This window comes from Phacochoerus africanus, chromosome 7, assembly GCF_016906955.1.
Source record: "Phacochoerus africanus isolate WHEZ1 chromosome 7, ROS_Pafr_v1, whole genome shotgun sequence".
Taxonomy (NCBI): Eukaryota; Metazoa; Chordata; class Mammalia; order Artiodactyla; family Suidae; genus Phacochoerus; species Phacochoerus africanus.
Genome location: NC_062550.1, coordinates 77,110,604 through 77,130,701, shown reverse-complemented (window position 1 = coordinate 77,130,701; position 20,098 = coordinate 77,110,604). Strand labels below are relative to the sequence as shown.

The 20,098-nt window shown below is 40.0% G+C and overlaps 1 protein-coding gene across 4 annotated transcripts in view; it reads left to right on the top strand.

Moving 5' to 3' along the window:
- Positions 1 to 9,819, top strand: part of GXYLT1 (glucoside xylosyltransferase 1) — a 47,767-nt gene extending 37,948 nt beyond the window's left edge. For 2 of the 4 annotated variants that reach the window (XM_047787979.1, XM_047787982.1), the window contains one exon: positions 4,037 to 9,819. In XM_047787979.1, the coding sequence (XP_047643935.1) occupies positions 4,037 to 4,198 (162 nt within the window). In that variant the 3' untranslated portion in view covers positions 4,199 to 9,819. Of the gene's footprint in view, positions 1 to 1,461; positions 1,955 to 4,036 lie in introns of those variants that run through there. The other 2 variants (XM_047787981.1, XM_047787980.1) reach the window with 2 other exon arrangements.
- The last annotated feature ends 10,279 nt before the right edge of the window (positions 9,820 to 20,098 follow it).

Genomic DNA, 20,098 nt, shown 5'->3' with positions numbered 1-20,098 from the left:
CATTAATAGAGATGAGGATAAAGATACTGAATTTTAGTCTATTGAGACAGAGACTGTACTGCAACTGTGCAAAGAATGCAACAGTTTTGTACTGAAGGGGCAGGGAAGGCCTCGCTGATGTAAAGGCATTTGAAGTGGGTCATGAAGGATGAAGGAGAGTTTGCCCGATGAGCGGACTGGGCCAAAACTGCCTGAGAAGAGTCTCAGGGGTTGCGCAAAATCCGCGGAGAGGTCAGGCATTGAACCGTTTGACTAGGGTGGTGGGTGAAGGTAGGCAGTGACTGGCCTGGCCTGGATGTAGTGAGGATGTTCTAGGTTAAGATAAAGCTCTGCAGGGACACGAAACTGACGTTTTCTCCTGGAAATCAGTATTTCTCAAACTCGGTGGTAGGCAAAGTGCTGACAGCCTTGAAGGCTACAGTTTTAGTGTATTTGCCAAGTTTCTTGTTCATTTTCATATAGCCGACCTTATATGCCTTCGGAAATCAATATTGTATTTTAATAATGCTTTATCACGGGTCGTCAAGAAGTGATAAAAATGATGAAAGGTACTTTTGGGGTTCTGAGCCTTTGCTGGATAGAGAAGAAATGCCTTCCTTATAAGATATGATTTCTTTGAGCTTTCAAAAAAACCCCTCATTATTAAGGAATTAAATCTTACTAGTTCTTGTTGTTCTTTAATCTTTTATAAATATATACTTTTAAAGAGTTGGGTATTGGTTTTAAGCTGATTAATTACACTTGATTTTTAAAAAACATTTTAAAAATGATTTCAAATACTGAAGTAATTAATGTTTGTTTGGGGTCTGTATTCCTAGCTGTAGCTACCCATTTCTCAACTTAATGAAGTTAATCATTCTTTTTTGGTGCTCTTGGTTAGTGTTTTTATCTTTCCTTATCTATAATTCAATGAGAAGTGTAATTTTTAAAAGAACTACACTCAGACAAGGGTATTTATGCAAGTTTCAGATTAAAGCTTGGTCCTAGCCATTGAATGCAGTGAACCATCTTTAAAATGTAAATGCATGGCTCTGTCTGCCAGCAAATCAGTTTTTACAGTCCATACATAGTTGTTAAATATTATCTGTCGAGCAAATAAATAAGAGTAAAAATTACAGATTCGCAATGGGAATAAAACATTTTATTGCTCTGCAAGGTATTTTTCTGCTGCTTGTATTTCATTTTGAGTTGCTAGATTACTTGGTGTTTCTGTTAACTTTGATTTACTTTCCACCCTTCTTCTATTTGCATAAGTCTCTCTGCCAGGGAGTCCTGACGGTTTCTATCTGGCAGGACCTTGTGTATGGTTGGCACTCAGCATTTGTCACATTGAACTGCCTGCCATTCTGGTCTTTGAAAATGCCATGTTTTCTTTGAAAAAACAATGTCCTATTCTTTGAAATTACTTCAAGTTACCTAATTGTGGTCATCACAGCCTCACTGTTTATTTGCTACCTTCAGCCGACAAGCATATATATAAAGCATGACCTTTCTGAAAGTTGGTGTCCTGGGCATGCTGCCAGTGGAGAGGGAGTGATTCACTCTGTCAGGAAAGCTTTTCAGAGGCGCTGACCTTGGGCTGAGCTGGAAAGAGGAGTCCCAAGCTGACAGGTGAGATGCAGACAGATCAGGTGTCGTGCCCACTCTGGCAGGAGGCCTGCAGTCAGGGACGGGCTCGCGTGGCCTCTGGGAAGGGGAGCGTCTCGATGTGCGTTCTGTGCTGCTGCGCTTCTCCTGGATGCTGTGACCGGTGCAGGCCGTGACTTCAGGCTGTGTGTAGTGTATGTGCAGGGGTCATTTCGGTAATGTATCACCTTCTCTCTTAAAGGTCATGTTCCATGGTGACTAAAAGAGCTCTGATTCAGGAGGCACTGTTTTTCATCAAAAGGCTTTCCTAGTGAAGGGGAAAAAATTTAACCACAAACGCAGATTTAAATCACGTGAAAGTGAATGAACGGAGTCCCAAGTATTCCTGGGCATTACCTTTTAAACGCCCTTTGTAGCATTTTCCTTTCTCGTCATTGTATCGTAAGGAGAAGATCGCATTCGGTCTTCCCATTATTACTTGCCTCTCAGCGACAGTTGTCCAGGTGCGTTTTTTATACACATTGAAATGTACACTTGACAGCAGCACTTAATACAGGTGATAGCCCTTGACAACTTGACCTTCTTCAGTGTGGCTGCCGCTTTTGACCCTAGACAAAGGTACACCTGTCTGTATACAGCACAGGTTCCCACTGTTAACTGAGCTTCATCTTTTAACAGATTCTGACACGGACTGGGCACAGTTTGGCTTGCTTTTTTGGATAAGCCGTGCTGTGTGGTTGTAAAGCTCTTGATTTTGGAGCCGAGGTGGAATCCTGGCCTAGCACTTACAAGCTTTGTAACTGGGAACATTTTCTCTCCCTGCCTCAGTTGCTTTTCATTGTAAATGGTGATAATTGTGTGTCCTGTTTCATAAAGTTGGTCTGAGGCTTAAGTGCTTTAACACATATAAAGCTCTTGAAACAGTGCCTGGCATGTAGGAAATGCCGTCTTTTTAAGCAGGCCAGCCAAATCCCTGTGTGCTAGCTGTTATTATTTTCATTACATTCTTCCTATTTAAGCCTCTTCTCTTCTCTCTCTCTCTCTCCTATGGGCTTAGGTTTTTAAAATCACCCTGAAAGTGAAGATTTCATGCAGTGAATGCTCACAGTTCTCTTGCAGTAGAGGTACCAAGGTTCAGGATCTCTTTGCAGCTCTACACTGACAAAATCCACTTTGTCAATTAGCATCTAAGTTAAGCCTGTTCTCCACAGACTCACTAATTGTGATTCAGCTGGTGTTTTATTTCCTCTCCCTCAGTGGCAGGGGAGTGAACCTCAGGTCTTTTTTTTTTTTTTTTTTTTTACAGCGCTCCCAGATTTCAGGTTCTGAATACCTTCAGGAGCTTGCATTTTTCACTGATTTCAAACTTCTCCCATAAGACGTTCTATTTTCAAGTCCCGTCAGTCTTTCTTATTAAAAATATACTTAGATGCAAATAGTCAAAAAAATGTACCTAGTGAAAAATACTGGGATCTCAGGTTCTTTCCACTTCACCAGCACTGCAGTGTTTTCCACATATGTTCCTTGGGACAGTTATATATCTGATGGTGAAAAAGAGCCTGGTAAAAAGTGCATTTTGGAATTAGTGGGCTGAGCAACACCCAACAGCTATATTGTCTGTTTTACTCTTTATGGTTTTGGGGGTGCTATTGTGAATCCCCACCAAGAGGGTGTGGTATTTAGCAGTTCTCAAGCAGTTTCTCCTTGGGACCCTTTTGTGCAGTTGGGTTCTTTGGGAAGCGCTGAGTTGTGCTTGCGTCTGGCCTCCCTCCCCCGCTGCCTCCATCCACTGCTTTCCAGTCTAGCCTCAACACTTCTCAGAGCCGTTTTTGGCACTTCTCTCCTATGCCTTCAGAGCTTCCGCTGTCATCTCATACCTGTCAGTATCTCTGAGTCTTCTCTGCCCTTGCACGTATTCTCGCCTTGGTTTGGAGTGTCCCGCCGCCATCGCCTCTTCTCTGAAAGGCTCTTCCTGGAGCCCTCAAGGATTCACCACGACTTTCTCCCTCCTCTAGTGTGAGATCCTGTTCTTTTTAATTCACTAAAATTATTTGTGGGCCGCATACTTTCTGTGAGACTTTAAATGGAGGTTTTCAAGAGATCCCATTGTGGTTCAGCAGTAATGAGCCCGACTAGTATCCATGACGATGCGGTTTTGATCCCTGGCTTCACTCAGTGGGTTCAGGATCCACCATTGCCATGAGCTGCGGTGTAGGTCATAGACACAACTTGGATCTGGCATTGCTGTAGCTGTGGTGTAGGCCAGCAGCTGTAGCTCTGATTTGACCTCTAGCCTGGGAAGTTCCATCTGCTGCGGGTATGTTCCTAAAAAACAAACAAACAAATAAACAAATGAAGGTTGTCAGTATAAAGTTGATTGAAGAAGTTGTTGGGAATGTAGGTAAATTTAGAAATGTACAATGTTTGTCTTTTTATTTTCTTTCTCTAGTGTTCTTTTGAAGATGACAACATCCATTCCTTATTAAAGCCTTTAGAACTGGAACTACAAAAGACAGTGCATACATACTGTGGAAAAATTTACAAAATATTTATCAAACAGCTGACAAAAAGCATACAAGACCGTTATGATAGACCACCAAAGGAAAGGTGATTCGTGGTGACCGCTAAATGAAATGATTTAAAACAGCGAAATTTCAGAGCATATGTTTGAAGGAATAGTCTTGGATGAAGTGTTTAGGAAAGAATTATTCATCTTCAGAATAATTTTTTTTTCCTGAAGAAGTTAAATGAGCAATATATTCACGTAATGAAGAATAAGTTAATATCTTAGACCCCAAAAAGAAGTTACTTTTGGTCTCTGATGTTTTGTAATGTTTCTTTGTTATCATTCCAGTATTGATGAAGATATTATTGAATGGTTTTAGCCTGCAGACATGGGTTGACTCTTATTCTCAAGTGAGTAAGAACAGTAGGGGTGTATGGACAGAGAAAATGTACCTCATACACAGTGGAAACACTCAAACTGTGAGCATAGCAATAATTTTATGTCAGCACTAACCTCACTTTAAATGTGCAAGAAAAAAACTTGTTTACAGGAGAAGAAAAGGTTTTGTTTCTGAAGAAATGTGATGTAACCATTGACAATCTATGTGTGCCTTCATAAGTTTCATCTCTGTTTAAAATATTTTTGTGACAATCATGTTTAGATTATAAGTAAGCTGCACATTTAAAATTGAGCTCTATAAGAAAGAGGGAAAACAGTGAAGAATTGGGAGTTTTAGCCTCCGTGCGTATTTGTATATGCTAAACGGTCTTGCCAAAAGTCAGATCTAAGGTGATTAAGCCGACATTTTAGGAAATTTCTTTTATCACTTTAAATGAAAACTTTCAGCTTTACTGGGCATTCTGGAAACAATAAATATGCTGATAATAAATTGAGAACCTAAATAGTACACTTATATGACGGTGGAAAATGTGATGGACCAAAATGCATAAGCTGTGTTCTTCCCATGAGCAGTAATTGTAGTTAGAAGTGGAGCAGAAAAAAAGTGATCCATTTAAACCTTTCTCCTTCTACCTCACAATGGCTCTGCAAGATATTTTTGAAGAAGCAAATATATGTATAGAGCCTTATTTTAAGTAAGTTAGACAACTTTCGTAGAAGATTTGGCTTAAGAAGATCGTCACATCTGACTATAGAAAAAGCTAGTTTGGACTTGGTTAATGTGCATATCTTCCTTTTTTGAATATCACTTAAGACAGTTTTTTTTGGTTTGTTTTTTGTTTTTTTAAATCTTGACAATAAGAAAATATTACTTGTCTTAGTGTTTTTGGCCTCTCTCCGATATAACCATAGATTCTGAGTACTTAGCATGTACTGTGCCAGGGCGCATGCCTTGTTTCACTAAGTACTATATGGTTAACTTCTTTTCCTCCTTCTCGCATATTAATACTTAACTAGAGAAGAGCAGATCATGAAGGAAAACCATCACCTGTGTGACGGTAGTGGTGATTGGCTTTATGAAGCCACAGTGTCGTCTGTGGAGATGTGGCATAGAGCTGCCCCTCGTCTGTTGCAGTTGTCAGGGAGAGATTGAGAGCAGAAGCTGTTAGAAAGGTAGATTAGAAGTTGATAACCAGCCCAGCACTCTTGGAACAGATGCATTTAGAGAACACTGTCTGTGTGTCCTTGGCAGAAGGCCTTAGTGACTAGAAGAACTTGTGAGCTTGTTGAAATTGAGTTTGCTGAGTAAGAAATGAGATCCCCAGAATTCTGAAGTTGGGAGGGTGTGAGGTCTTGTCTTACGGTCCCCGCATGGGACCACCGTCTGCCTGGCTCCCTTAGACTTCTGCAGGGGCCTTGACAAGAACCGGGCTTCGCCTTTGGTGCCTCTGCTGCACCATATCTAGGGTGGGTCTGCAGACATTTTTTAAAATGAACAGATTGAGAGATTCCATACGAGTAGAGCGAGCGGTACAGTGGTACTCGCTGTCCAGATCAGACACATCAATAGCTTTACCACATTTGTGTCATCGTTCCCTTTTTCCTTTGTGGAAATACTTTAAAGAAGACCCCAGGCAGCATGTTATTTCATGTCTGTGAACCCTCTAGTGATGACGGCACCATCATCCCTCCTTTGGCTTCAAGTAAGACCCAGTCCTCAGGCAAATTTCCCTTATTGTCTTACAATGAAAGAGTCAGAGTGCAAAATACCCACAAGGTGACTCTTTTAAACAAGCACCTCATTTGAGGTGTCAGGTAATTTGGGAACCACTGGAAATCATTTTGTCCACTTGAGAAGTTAAGGGCCACAGTTCTCAGCACAGTTGGTGGGTTATAAATGTGATTCTGAAACTTTAGATGAAGTACTTGGGGTTATTGACAAAATGTAAGTTTGTGTTATTAGTAAATTCCTTAGATTTGATTTCCTTCGTGATCAGACACTCTTAGCCCCATAGTCTTTAGGAGGAGTCCCTGGGACTAGGTAGCGGAGGATCATAGTTTGATGTAACCGGACTGTGCGCTGCGGTCTTCCATGTGTTGTGCCTTATTTACACTGTCACACACTCGACATTGTGCATCAGTGGGAAGGGTCTTCATCTGGTTTATGAAGACCTGCCCTTGTTGAGCATTTTACCATATATTGGGTAATGGTGAAAACTTTCCCTTTAGGGACTATTTTTACCTAAGATTTAGGGTGTCACAGAAAGTCCCTAACAATATTAAAATGAGTTTTCTGAATTTAACTTTAGATGTAGGGTAACTCTTTCCTTGAAGAGTTTTAAGAAATGTGGTTCTCAGCATTATTGAGGTTAATTCTAGAAGAGCTTAGAGAACATTTTATATTTCTTTTCATAAAATGGTATCTATGCAGTTTATATGAATTACATTATATATTCTTTGCGTCTATGTGTTAGAACAATTCTGACCTCAGAACTATCTCTGGGCTACAGTGTTACCAAAGTGGAATGACTTTATAATGTAGCCAGCCTTCATTTGTATGAAGTAGCCATCTTTGAGAAACTTGGAAAACCTCTAAAAAATATATATTGTGATTTACATTTAAAAAAATACATAGTTGTTTTTTTTTTTTCTTTATCCTATGAAAAGTAGTTTATAATGGGTAAAGTGTCTCTGGACCCTTGAGAACCTGAAACAATATTCCTGCTTACTCGCGGCTCTTTCATCTTGCCTCCAGTAAGATACTATTGGTGTAATGGAAAGAAAACCAGACTGTGGACTAGATCTGGATTCTCTTCTTGGTTAGAGACCTGAGGCATATCATTTAACCCTGTCTCTATCCTAAGTTTGCAAACAATCAATGTGCCCTTCTAACCTCATGAGACTCAGAAGGCATGAATCCTACGTTTATGAGACCCAGAAGAGGGGATGGATTGGAAAGCGTGCTGCCCGGCTGATATCATGCCCCACCAGGGTTACTGTTCCAAGTTCTGTTTTGCTCTATTGTCTCCTGTACACATCATTCTGTTTGAGGCTGAATGTGTCCTGACATGTGTTATATCTCCAGTATGAATTTGTAAGGAAGAATTTTTAAGGAAGAGAAAGCAGAGAAGAAAAGAATGGTGTTAAAGAATGATCAAAGGAAGAAGGAAGAGAGAGGAAGTGAAAAAAGTGAAGAAAGAGATGGGAATAGAAGTGAGAATGGCCAAAAGCAGAGCAAGAGAAGAGAGGGGGTGAGAGTAGGGAAACTGAGAAGTAGAGGTGGAGAGAGAGAGTGTGAGAACAGTCACTTTGAGTTGTAGCCCCTGACCCTGTACCGCTGTCTGCTTGCCTTCCCGTTTCAGTGCAAGAGACTCTCCAGGGTCAGGAAGGATGCTGGCTTTCGTGGAAGGGGCACCCAGGCTCCTACCTTTGTTTGGTTTGTTGATAGTAGAATCATTATCACTTAGTGCTGTGATTCAACATTTTTTTTTTTCTTCTTAAACTGGATTCTCGTTTGTGAGCGAAGACCAGGAGAAACATGATGACTTATCTTTAACATCCTTTTAGCCCTCCCAGATTTTGGGTGATGCCAGATTAACCACATTGATCAGGGTGGAGGGACAGCCTTAGTAGATCTGAAGGGGCCCAGAGACTTACTGCAGCGGTCTTCCCAGATGATACTGCTAGGAAGCCAGGTTTAGGAACCACTGCCCTGCCCTGAATGGCAGCTTAAACAGTACATCACATCTTTGATTCCTTAGTAGGCATACTTCAAGGCGTACCTGAAGTGTTAAGAATGGCTTCAAGAGAAGGGGGGACGGCAGGAATACATTAAATGGAAAAGCCCTGTAAGATGGTCTTCAGTGTCTTCTTTGTCAGAAGTTTATAAAGTAATGAACACCTCAGTGTTAATTAGTAGTGATTTAGCAAGACCACTGATTTTATTAAATAACCTTTGGTTCCTTAGAGTAAATAGAGAAGAAAAGTAGGGGTGCAGGGTGTCAGGTGTGGGGCCAGTTACCAGTTAATTAGATGTAATTTCAGGTCTTAAAACAGTTGCCTTATTGCATTTTGATATTTATTAAAATTAGATTAAATAGTGACTAGTACTGTAACGGTTATCCTTTTATACATTGCCAAAGCAACCCTTTTTTGCCTATTGAAGTCTGGCTAAACTTGTCCTGATGTTTGTTATTTCTTAACTCATTGAACATGAAACTAGATTTTTAAAACTAAGTTATATAAACTTATGGCAGGTCTGAAAGGTGGTACAAGAAAATTTTTTGACTAAAAATGAATATGATGTTAATTCACATATCGAGCAACTACAGAACCACCTGGAATAGCATCTTGGACTAGTTCACAAATCAATGTCAAACTTACTTTTAAATGGAAAATATCTATTGTCACCTCATCTCTACCAATAATTCCAGATGTCTAATGAGATTAAACCCTGCTGTCAAACAAAAGAGAGCCTTTGAAAAAAATACGGAAAAAGAAAGAAATTTCTAATACTGTGAAAGCTGTTTGAAGGGTCTGTGATGAAACATTTTAATGTCAAACTCAAGAGCTGATGTGGAGCCTTTGACTCTGTGTGGTTTTCATAAACAGTCTGAATTTGTGAGCATATTCAAACTACACAGCATCATAGCACCTCGTTACAAAAAGTGAAGAGAAGCAACAGTGTACCTTCCATTTAAAAAGTACGTTGACGTCGACTATGATGGAAAATAGCTGTTTTCCACCTGTATGTCAGGGAATATTGGAATGTTACACAGAAGTAATTCAGGGCTTGTGTGGCTGCGGAATGTGTCCTCTGTTCCAGATGTGGCAGAGCGCATGTCCAGCCCGCGCCCTGGCATCAGTGCTTGCGAGCTGGGCCAGTGGCTTCTGATGGATGTTGTAATGGATGATATATGAGGGAGATGGTTGGTTGTACCTGTTCCTGAAATCAAAAACTGGAAGGCATTTCGATTTTTCACAAGTATTTTGCATAAATGTGTTAATATTTTGAGTAGTAATGGTTCTCAAGCTACAAGGAAGGATTTTGGTGTACTGTGATATGTAGAGCTTACTACTTTTAAGCTGTTTATTACCTTAAAATACTATGATTTTAGGATAACTTGGATATCTTCCTCCAAGTATTTTGTGTATCTTGACATTTATTAAAGGGAGGGTGAATTGAAGACTATAGATTTGGATGTAACCTGAGAATGATGGAAAGTTGCTTTGTTCTGTTTTGGGGGGAGTTCAAATCATTTTTTTCTTGAGAAACTTTTGTTGTTACTGAATAAACATCTACTCAATAAATGTCTAATTTCTTCAAATGATGTGTTTGAATTATTCTAGCAATCGGAAGCAGTTCCTGAGTGGACTAGTTCAGCAGCTGAACAATGTCCTTAGAAACCTGAATACCTTCTGCCTTTCTGTTTCGTTCGCACCATCTGAGCCAAATCTCCCCTGCATCCGTCTCCCTCCGCGCCCGGTGGCTAACCAACATTCAGGGTATCAAATGAGGTGACAAGGGCAAAAACGTATCTCTTTATAAGAGGAAGATGCCACCTGCCCCCATGGACTTGCCCTCATAGCCATAGCCATGTCCGTGCCTGAAACAATTACTTTGCAAGGGGAATAAAACTTTAACGATTGGCTCAGACCGTGATATGCCCCAAACTTAAACATCACCTCCCTTGAAGAGTGGCTTCGCACAGGAAAGGAAATAGCAAGCAAGGTACCTGGGGGATAGAAGGCGAGGGGGCTTGGGAAATGGCTACCGGGTAGGCAACAGACCTAACATTTTACTGGCCCAAGCATTTCTTACAATGTCTAAGGAGGATCAACTTTCAGACCTGGAAAAGGGCACTTTTTCTGTGCTAGGTTGTAATTGTGCTTTAACAGCTCTCTATAATGTTAGGATCTAACAGTTCTCAGTTTTACATATTATTTATACAGTGGTTTTCTGGTTACCGGGATGGAATAAAGGGAGCTCCCCTTGTGGCTCAGCAGGTTAAGAATCCGACATAGTGTCTGTGAAGATGTGGGCTTGATCCCCGGCCTCACTCATTGGATTAAGGATCAATCAGGCTTGGCCACAAGCTGTGGCATAGGTCACAGAAACAGCTCGTATCTGGTGTTGCTGTGGCTGTGGCGTAACCTGGTAAGCTCCGATTTGACCTCTAGCCTGGGAACTTCCATATGCTGCGGGCGTGGCCATAAAAAGAAAATTAAAAAATAAATAAAAGATCATTGAGGGGTTCCCTGTCGTGGCTCAGCGGAAATGAATCTGACTAGCATCCATGAGGACACAATTTCTTCGATCCCTGGCCTCACTCAGTGGGTTACAGATCCGGTGTTGCCGTGAGCTGTGGTGTAGGTTGCAAACAGGGCTTGGATCCCGCATTGCTGTGGCTGTGGTGTAGGCTGGTGGCTACAGCTCCGATTTGACCTGTAGCCTGGGAACCTCCATATGCCACAGGTACAGCCCTATAAAGACAAAAGACAAAAAAGATTATTGAGGTAATGACTGCTTCCAAGAGAGTTTAAAAGTTCTTCAAAATTCATGTTGAAAAATTACTGATGGCTATTTATTATCAATCTTTACCAGATTTTTAGCCATTTATAAGTTACAAAATGTCCTCACTGGAAAAAATTCAAACCATACAGTAGAATTAAAAGTTATGAACTAAAATGTAGAGGACTAATAGCCCACTCCTAAGGACATTTGGTGTGTATCCTCCCCGTCTTGCTATGCACACATGCATGAGATGCACCCCGTGTGGGCTTAGTTTTACAATGGCTCCTGCTTCACACTCTTGTACAACTTTGCATCTTTCACATAATACATATAACAATAGCTTTCCTTGTTGACACATTAAGTCCACCTCATTTTTTCGCTGATTATTATGTCATAGTGGTATAGCTTAAGTAGACGTTAGCACATGGACTTCTGAAGTGTGAGAGTGTAAGTAACGAGGTGGTTTTTTTGGCCCTGCCCATGGCATGCAGAAGTTCGGGGGCCAGGGAACGAACCCTTGCCACAGCAACCACCTGAACCACAGCAGTGACAATGCAGGATCCTTAACCCACTGACCCAGCAGGGAACTCCTAGGTAATGAGTTTTAACTTGTTAGGGGAAATAGTAATTAACTATTTTTTTCCCATTTTTCTAATTGTGATTTAAGTATTATATAGGTGTTATTAAATTGTGAATAAACAAATGTACCTGAAAAATCAAAGTAATGAGTTTCTGCTGTGGCTCAACATAACGAACCCTACTCACATCCGTGAAGAGGCAGGTTCAATCCCTGGCCTTATTCAGTGTGTTAATGATCCAGCATTGCCGTGAGCTGTGGTGTAGATCGCAGATATGGCTTGGATCCTGCATGGCTGTGGCTGTACTGTAGGCCGGCAGCTGTAGCTCCAATTCAACCCTAGCCTGGGAACTTTCATATGCTGCATGTGCAGCCCTTAAAAAAAAAAAAAAAGCAAAGTAAATAACAGCTTATTAAAATTTTTTAAATTAGATGTGAAGATTTGTCAAAAATATAAATATGAAATGAAAACGTATACTAAATAATGTAGTAATAAAAAATAACAATAGTTGTATGTTTCTGAGACTGGCATGCCTGTATATTGTTACTTCAGGGTTCTTTTACCTTTCCATTCTTTATTGCTTAAAAATACATTTGAAATAGGAAAATTTTAAAAAATCTATTGGTAGAAATTAGCAAAATTTGACCATTAGTTTTACCTGTGCTTTTATTGCTGTTCTTTAGCATTTAAAGTATTTTAATAGAGAAAGTTCCTGTGTGGTGCAGCAGGTTAAGGACCTGGCATTGCTGTTCATGCAGCTCACAACTGTAGCACTGGTTTGATCCTGTTCCACATGCCATGGGTGAGGCCAAAAAAAAAAATTTTTTTTTAATAGGGCCACTTAACTGGTTAAAAGAGAGAGGTTTTTAATCTATTAGAACTGTGCTGTCTGACAGAAATGTAATGTAAGCACATATTTAATTTAAAAATTTCAGGGTTCCCATCATGGCTCAGTGGAAACGAATCTGACTAGCATCCATGAGGAGGTAGGTTTGATCCCTGGCCTTGCTCAGTGGGTCAAGGATCCAGCATTGGTGTGAGCTGTGGGGCAGGTTATAGACCTGGCTGGGATCAGATGTTTAGGTGCGGCCCTAAAAAGACCAAAAAAAAAAAATTTTTTTTTTTTTCTAGTAGCCACATTAAAAGCAGTAAAAGCACTTGCAATTAAATTTTTTTCGGTCGGGGGGGCGCCAAACCTGCATCATACGGACGTTCCCAGGCTAGGGGTACAGCTACAGCTGCCGGCCTCCACCACAGCCACAGCAATGCGGGATCCAAGCTGAATCTTCAACTTGCACCACAGCCCACCGAAACTCAGGATTCCCGACCCACTGAGCGAGGCCAGGGTTGGAACCTGCATCTTCATGGTTACTAGTCAGATTCCTTTCCACTGTGCCACAGTGGGAACTCCCTAAAAAATGAACATAACAAAATAGAAACAAACTTAAAGATATAGAGAATAGGGAGTTTTCTTTTTATGGCCAAGGCATGTGGAAGTTCCTGGGCTAAGGGTTGAATTGGGGCTTCAGCTCTTGGTCTGCGCCACAGTTTGTGGCAACACTGGATCTTTAACCCACTGAAAAAGGCCAGTATATGAACTTGCATCCTTATATACACCATGTGGGGTTCTTAACCTGCTGAGCCGCAGTGGGGATTCCACTATATACTTTCAAGCATTCTAATTCTGTATTCTCTGACATTTTCAATAGCTGAAGTCTTTGAGGGCATAATTTCTTACTTTGGCTGACTTTTGCTCATGTCTGGTGTGTTTTGTAGTTTTGGATTGTGATATCATGTTTGCCTGCATTTTATATGTTAATTTACTGTTTTGGAGTTTCCCAGACCAATCAGAGTCTGAATTTTAATCCCAAATGTGTGAGGATATTTTTATTTTTTATTTTTTGCCTGCATCTGTGGTATATGGACATTCCTGGGCCAGGGATCAAATCCGAGCCACAGCTACAGCAATGCTGGATCCTTTAATCCTCTGTGCTGGGCCAGGAATTGAGCCCATGCCTCAGCAGCGATCTCAGCCACTGCAAGGACAATGCTGGATCCTTAACCTGATGCTGCACAGCGGGAACTCCAGGATATTTTATTTTTAAATGCCCTAAATTTGTGTCAAGACAGACAAATCTTGTGTTCCCTCTTTGCTGATGGGCAGAAGCTTTTTCTAGGCTTCTTTTTCACTGAGAGTGAGCTTTGGGTCTTAAACTCCAAATCTCTGTCTTTTCCAAGTTCAAGGTCTTGTTTACTGTCTCCAGGTAACCCTTAAAACCCAAGCCTTTAGATAATGGAAACTGTCAATTGCTCTGAGGCCAATGGTACTTTCAGTGTCAGCCTACAAATAAGGGTTACAACTTGCTCTTTAGTTCTGACCCTTGAGATTCCCCTCCTCCCCTTTTTAAAAAAGAACTCACCTATGAATTGGAAAGGGTGTTGTATTTTATCCAGTTTTTCTAAGTATCTTATTGAAAAAAATTGAAAACATTTAGCCTTCTCTTTCTTTAATTTTCAAATCCCACCTTCTCTTTCTTCAATTTTCAATACTGGTTGTAGTCCAGAATTTTCTGCATATTTTGTTCTGAAGCAACATAAAAATGAAACCTACTGTTTATTGCATGCCTTTTAGGTGCTAAGTGCTTTATATTTGTGATCTCATTTTTTTTGTGATCTTTACTGCAATTTTGATCACATCACATAAATAAGACCTTGTCTGTTCTTCTCTGTGTTTATCTCTAGTGTGTATCCCATATAATGCTGTGATATTGTGACTTATAATAAGAAATATATGTTTGGTCTTCACCCAGGTGAGCTCCTAAAACTCTTGGAATTTCCGAAGTGGTGAGAGTTAGTAAAGTGATCGTGTTATGTTAATTAGCTGACTTTGGGACCCCATCTATGTGACTAGAGGGTTGGAACTTTCAGTCCCACCCCCTTGACCTTTGGGGAGGATAGAGGGTCTGAAGGTTGAATTAATCACCAAGGGCCAATGATTTAATCAATCACGCTTCTATTATGGGCCTCTATAAAAACCCGAAAGGACAGGTTGGTGAGCTTGTGGAGGTTCAGGAGCAGTGGTGGTCCTGGAGAGGGGATGGACCCTCTGGACCCTCTCCCCATTCCTTGCCCTGTGCCACTCTTCTATCCATCTATTCCTGAGTTCCACCTTTTTATAAGAAACTGCCAATCCAGCGAGTAAAATGTTTCTCTGAGTTCTGTGAGCCACTTAGCAAATTAATCCAACCCAAAGAGGGGGTTTGGGAACCTCTAGTCCATAGCTGGCGACAGCACTGGTGATAACCTGGACTTGCGATTAGCACCAGGAGGGTTCAAGGACTGTGCACTTAACCTGTGGAATCTGACGCCGTCTCCAAGTAGACGGTCAGAATTGATTTGAATTGCATGACCCCCAACTGGGGGCAGAGAATTGCTTGGTGGTGTGGGAATCCCAAATCCCACCTCCCCTCACTTTGGAATTGGGTGCAAAATCTTGGCTGGTGAACAAAGTGAGAGTAGAGTCAGAATATCAGACATGGTCATCGTGATATATAATAATTTTATTTGTCTGCTTTCTTTTTTTTTTTTTTTATTTTCCCACTGTACAACAAGGGGGTCAGGTTATCCTTACATGTATACATTACAATTACATTTTTTCCCCCACCCTTTCTTCTGTTGCAACATGAGTATCTAGACAAAGTTCTCAATGCTATTCAGCAGGATCTCCTTGTAAATCTATTCTAAGTTGTGTCTGATAAGCCCAAGCTCCTGATCCCTCCCACTCCCTCCCCCTCCCATCAGGCAGCCACAAGTCTCTTCTCCAAGTCCATGATTTTCTTTTCTAAGGAGATGTTCATTTGTGCTGGATATTAGATTCCAGTTATAAGTGATATCATATGGTATTTGTCTTTGTCTTTCTGGCTCATTTCACTCAGTATGAGATTCTCTAGCTCCATCCATGTTGCTGCAAATGGCATTATGTCATTCTTTCTTATGGCTGAGTAGTATTCCATTGTGTATGTATACCACCTCTTCCAAATCCAATCCTCTGTCGATGGACATTTGGGTTGTTTCCATGTCCCGGCTATTGTGAATAGTGCTGCAAGGAACATGCGGGTGCACGTGTCTCTTTTAAGTAGAGTTTTGTCCGGATAGATGCCCAAGAGTGGGATTGCAGGGTCATATGGAAGTTCTATGTATAGCTTTCTAAGGTATCTCCAAACGGTTCTCCATAGTGGCTGTACCAGTTGACATTCCCACCAACAGTGCAGGAGGGTTCCCTTTTCTCCACAGCCCCTCCAGCACTTGTTATTTGTGGATTTATTAATGATGGCCATTCTGACTGGTGTGAGGTGATATCTCATGGTAGTTTTGATTTGCATTTCTCTTATAACCAGCGATGTTGAGCATTTTTTCATGTGTTTGCTGGCCATCTGTATATCTTCTTTGGAGAAATGTCTATTCAGGTCTTTTGCCCATTTTTCCATTGATTGATTGTTTTTTTTGCTGTTGGATTGTATAAGTTGTTTATATATTCTAGAGATGAAGCCCTTGTCAGTTGCATCATTTGAAACTATTTTCTCCCATTCTGTAAGTTGTCTTTTTGTTTTCTTTTGGGTTTCCTTTGCTGTGCAAAAGCTTTTCAGTTTGATGAGGTCCCATGGGTTTATTTTTGCTCTAATTTCTATTGCTTTGGGAGACTGACCTGAGAAAATATTCATGATGTTGATGTCAGAGAGTGTTTTGCCTATGTTTTCTTCTAGGAGTTGGATGGTGTCCTGTCATATATTTAAGTCTTTCAGCCGTTTTGAGTTTATTTTTGTGCATGGTGTGAGGGTGTGTTCTAGTTTCATTGCTTTGCATGCAGCTGTCCAGGTTTCCCAGCAATGCTTGCTGAATAGACATTCTTTTTCCCATTTTATGTTCTTGCCTCCCTTGTCCAAGATTAATTGACCGTAGGTGTCAGGGTTTATTTCTGGGTCTCTCTTCTGTTCCATTGGTCTGTCTGTCTGTTTTGATACCAGTACCACACTGTTTTGATGACTGTGGCTTTGTAGTATTTCTTGAAGTCTGGGAGAGTGATGCCTCCTGCTTGGTTTTTGTTTCTCAGGATTGCTTTGGCGATTCTGGGTCTTTTGTGGTTCCATATAAATGTTTGGATTGTTTGTTCTAGTTCTGTGAAAAATGTCCTGGGTAATTTGATAGGGATTGCATTGAATCTGTAGATTGCTTTGGGTAGTATGGCCATTTTTACAATATTGGTTTTCCCAATCCAGGAACATGGAATATCTTTCCATTTCTTTACATCTTCTTTGATTTCTTTGATTAAAGTTTTATAGTTCTCGGCATATAGGTCCCTTACCTCCTTGGTCAGGTGTATTCCGAGGTATTTGATTTTGTGAGGTGCAATTTTAAAAGGTATCGTATTTTTGTATTCCTTTTCTAATAGTTCATTGCTGGTATACAGAAATGCCACTGACTTCTGAATGTTAATCTTATATCCTGCTCCTTTGCTGAATTTATGAATCAGTTCAAGTAGTTTTGGGGTTGAGTCCTTCGGGTTTTCTATGTATAGTATCATGTCATCTGCATACAGTGACAGTTTGATCTCTTCTCTTCCTATATGGATGCCTTTTATTTCTTTTGTTTGCCTAATTGCTGTGGCTAGGACTTCCAAAACGATGTTGAAGAGCAGTGGTGAGAGTGGGCATCCCTGTCTTGTTCCAGATTTGAGTGAGAAGGCTTTCAGTTTTTCCTCATTGAGGATTATATTTGCTGTGGGTTTATCATAAATGGCTTTGATTATATTCAGGAATGTTCCCTCTATACCCACTTTGGCGAGGGTCTTGAATGGATGTTGGACTTTGTTGAATGCTTTTTCTGCATCTATTGAGATGATCATATGATTTTTGACTTTTTTTTTTGTTAATGTGGTGTATGATGCTGATTGATTTGCGTATGTCGAACCATCCTTGTGAACCTGGGATGAACCCAACCTGGTCATGGTGTATAATTTTTTTGGTATGTTGTTGGATTCGGTTGGCTAAGATTTTGTTGAGAATTTTTGCATCTATATTCATGAATGATATTGGGCGATCGTTTTCTTTTTTGGTGGTATCTCTGTCTGGTTTTGGAATGAGGGTGATGGTGGCATCATAGAATGTCTTTGGGAGTATTCCTTCTTCTTCAACCTTTTGAAAGAGTTTCAGGAGGATGGGCACCAATTCCTCTTTATATGTTTGATAAAATTCACCTGTGAAGCCATCTGGTCCTGGACTTTTATTTGTAGGGAGTGATTTTATGACCTCTTCAATTTCATTTCTAGTGATGGGTCTGTTCAGTTGGTCTGTTTCTACTTGATTCAGTTTTGGCAGGCTGTAAGATTCTAGAAAATTGTCCATTTCTTCCAGATTGTCAAACTTGTTGCCGTATAGTTGTTCATAGTATTCTCTTATGGTTTTTTGTATTTCTGCTGTATCCATTGTGATTTCTCCTTTTTCATTTATAATTTTGGTTATTTGGGTTCTTTCTCTCCTCTTTTTAGTGAGTCTGGCCAGGGTTTTGTCAATTTTGTTTACCTTTTCAAAGAACCAGCTCTTGGTTTTATTAATTTTCTCTATTGTTTTTTGAGTCTCTATTTTATTGATTTCTTCTTTGATCTTTATAATTTCCTTCTTTCTGCTGCCTTTAGGACTTTTTTGTTCTTCTTTTTCTAATTCATTTAGGTGGAGGGTTAAGTTGTCAATTTGGGATCTGTCTTCTTTTTGGAGAAAGGCCTGTATTGCTATACATTTCCCTCTGAGCACTGCTTTCGCAGCATCCCATAGATTTTGAGTGGTTGTGTCTTCATTATCATTTGTTTCAAGGTAGTTTTAAATTTCCTTCTTGATTTCCTCCTTGACCCATTGGTTTTTTAGTAGCATGTTGTTTCGTCTCCATGCAGTAGGTTTTTTTCTCTTTCCTTTTCCCATGGTTGATTTCTAATTTCATGGCATTGTGGTCAGAGAAGATACTTGAGATAATTTCTATGCTCCTAAATTTATTGAGATTCGCTTTGTGTCCCAATATGTGGTCGATTCTTGAGAATGTTCCATGAGCATTTGAGAAGAATGTGTATTCTGCTTTTTTTTGGATGTAGTGTCCTGAAGATATCAATGAAGTCTAACTTTTCTATTGTTTCCTTTAGGATCTCTGTTGCTTTATTGGTTTTCTGTCTAGAGGATGTGTCCATTGATGTGAGGGGGGTATTAAGGTCTCCTACTATGATTGTATTCTCATCAATATCTCCCTTTATGTCTGTTAATATTTGTTGTATGTATCTGGGTGCTCCTATATTTGGGGCATATATGTTGACGATAGTAACATCCTCTCCTTGGATGGGTCCCTTAATCATTAAGTAGTGTCCTTCTTTGTCTTTCTTTATATCTTTTGTTTTAAAGTCTATTTTGTCTGATATGAGTGTTGCGACTCCTGCTTTTCTGTCATGTCTATTGGTGTGAAATATTTTTCCCCACCCTTTCACTTTCAATCTATATTTGTCCTAAGGTGAGTTTCTTGTAGGCAGCATATTGAAGGTTTTTGCCTTTTTATCCACTCAGCCACTCTGTGTCTTTTGATCGGGGCGTTCAGTCCATTGACATTTAAGGTGATAATTGATAGATGATTATTTATTGCCATTTGAACCTCATGTTCCAGTTGATTCTATGGTTCTCCATTCTTCCTTTCTTTCTTTTTTTTTTTTTTTGGTTGGATGGTCTCCTGTTATTATCTGCTTGAGTGTATTTTTTTTTCATTTTTTGCAAATGCAATATTTGGTTTTGGCTTGTGGTTGCCCTGTTTTTTAAGTATGCTAACCCCTTCCCATAATTGTGTGCTTTAGCCTGATGGTCCTGTAAGTTCAAACACTTCATTACTATATTAAAATTAAGAAGAGAAACATACAAACAAACAAACAAAAAGGGTTATTTACTTCCTAACATCCCTTGCCCACATTTTATGGTTTTGATGACTCTTTTTTCTTTTTTTCTTTTTAATTTTATTTTGTTTGAAGCATGTTCATGATTAAATCTGTATGCTGGCTTATTTGAGTGACTGCTCTCTGATTGTGGTTTCCTCAGTCCTAGTTCTTCCTCTTCTTCTTTTTTTTTTCTTTTCTTTTTCTTCCCTTTCCTTCCTTTCTTTTTGGTTTAGAGAAGCCCTTTCAATATTTCCTTTAACCTGGGTTTTGTGTTGCAGTATTCTTTAAGTTTTTGTTTGTTGGAAAAAATTTTTATTTCCCCTTCTATTTTAAATGATATTCTTGCTGGATAGAGTATTCTAGGTTGCATATTTTTTCCTTTGAGCACTTTAAATATCTCTTGCCATTCCCTCCTGGTCTGTAGTGTTTCTGTAGAGAAGTCAGCTGATATTCTTATGGGGGTTCCCTTGTAGGTAACATTCTGTTTTTCTCTTGCTGCCTTTAGGATCCTCTCTTTATCACTAACTTTTGCCATTTTTATTATGATGTGTCTTGGT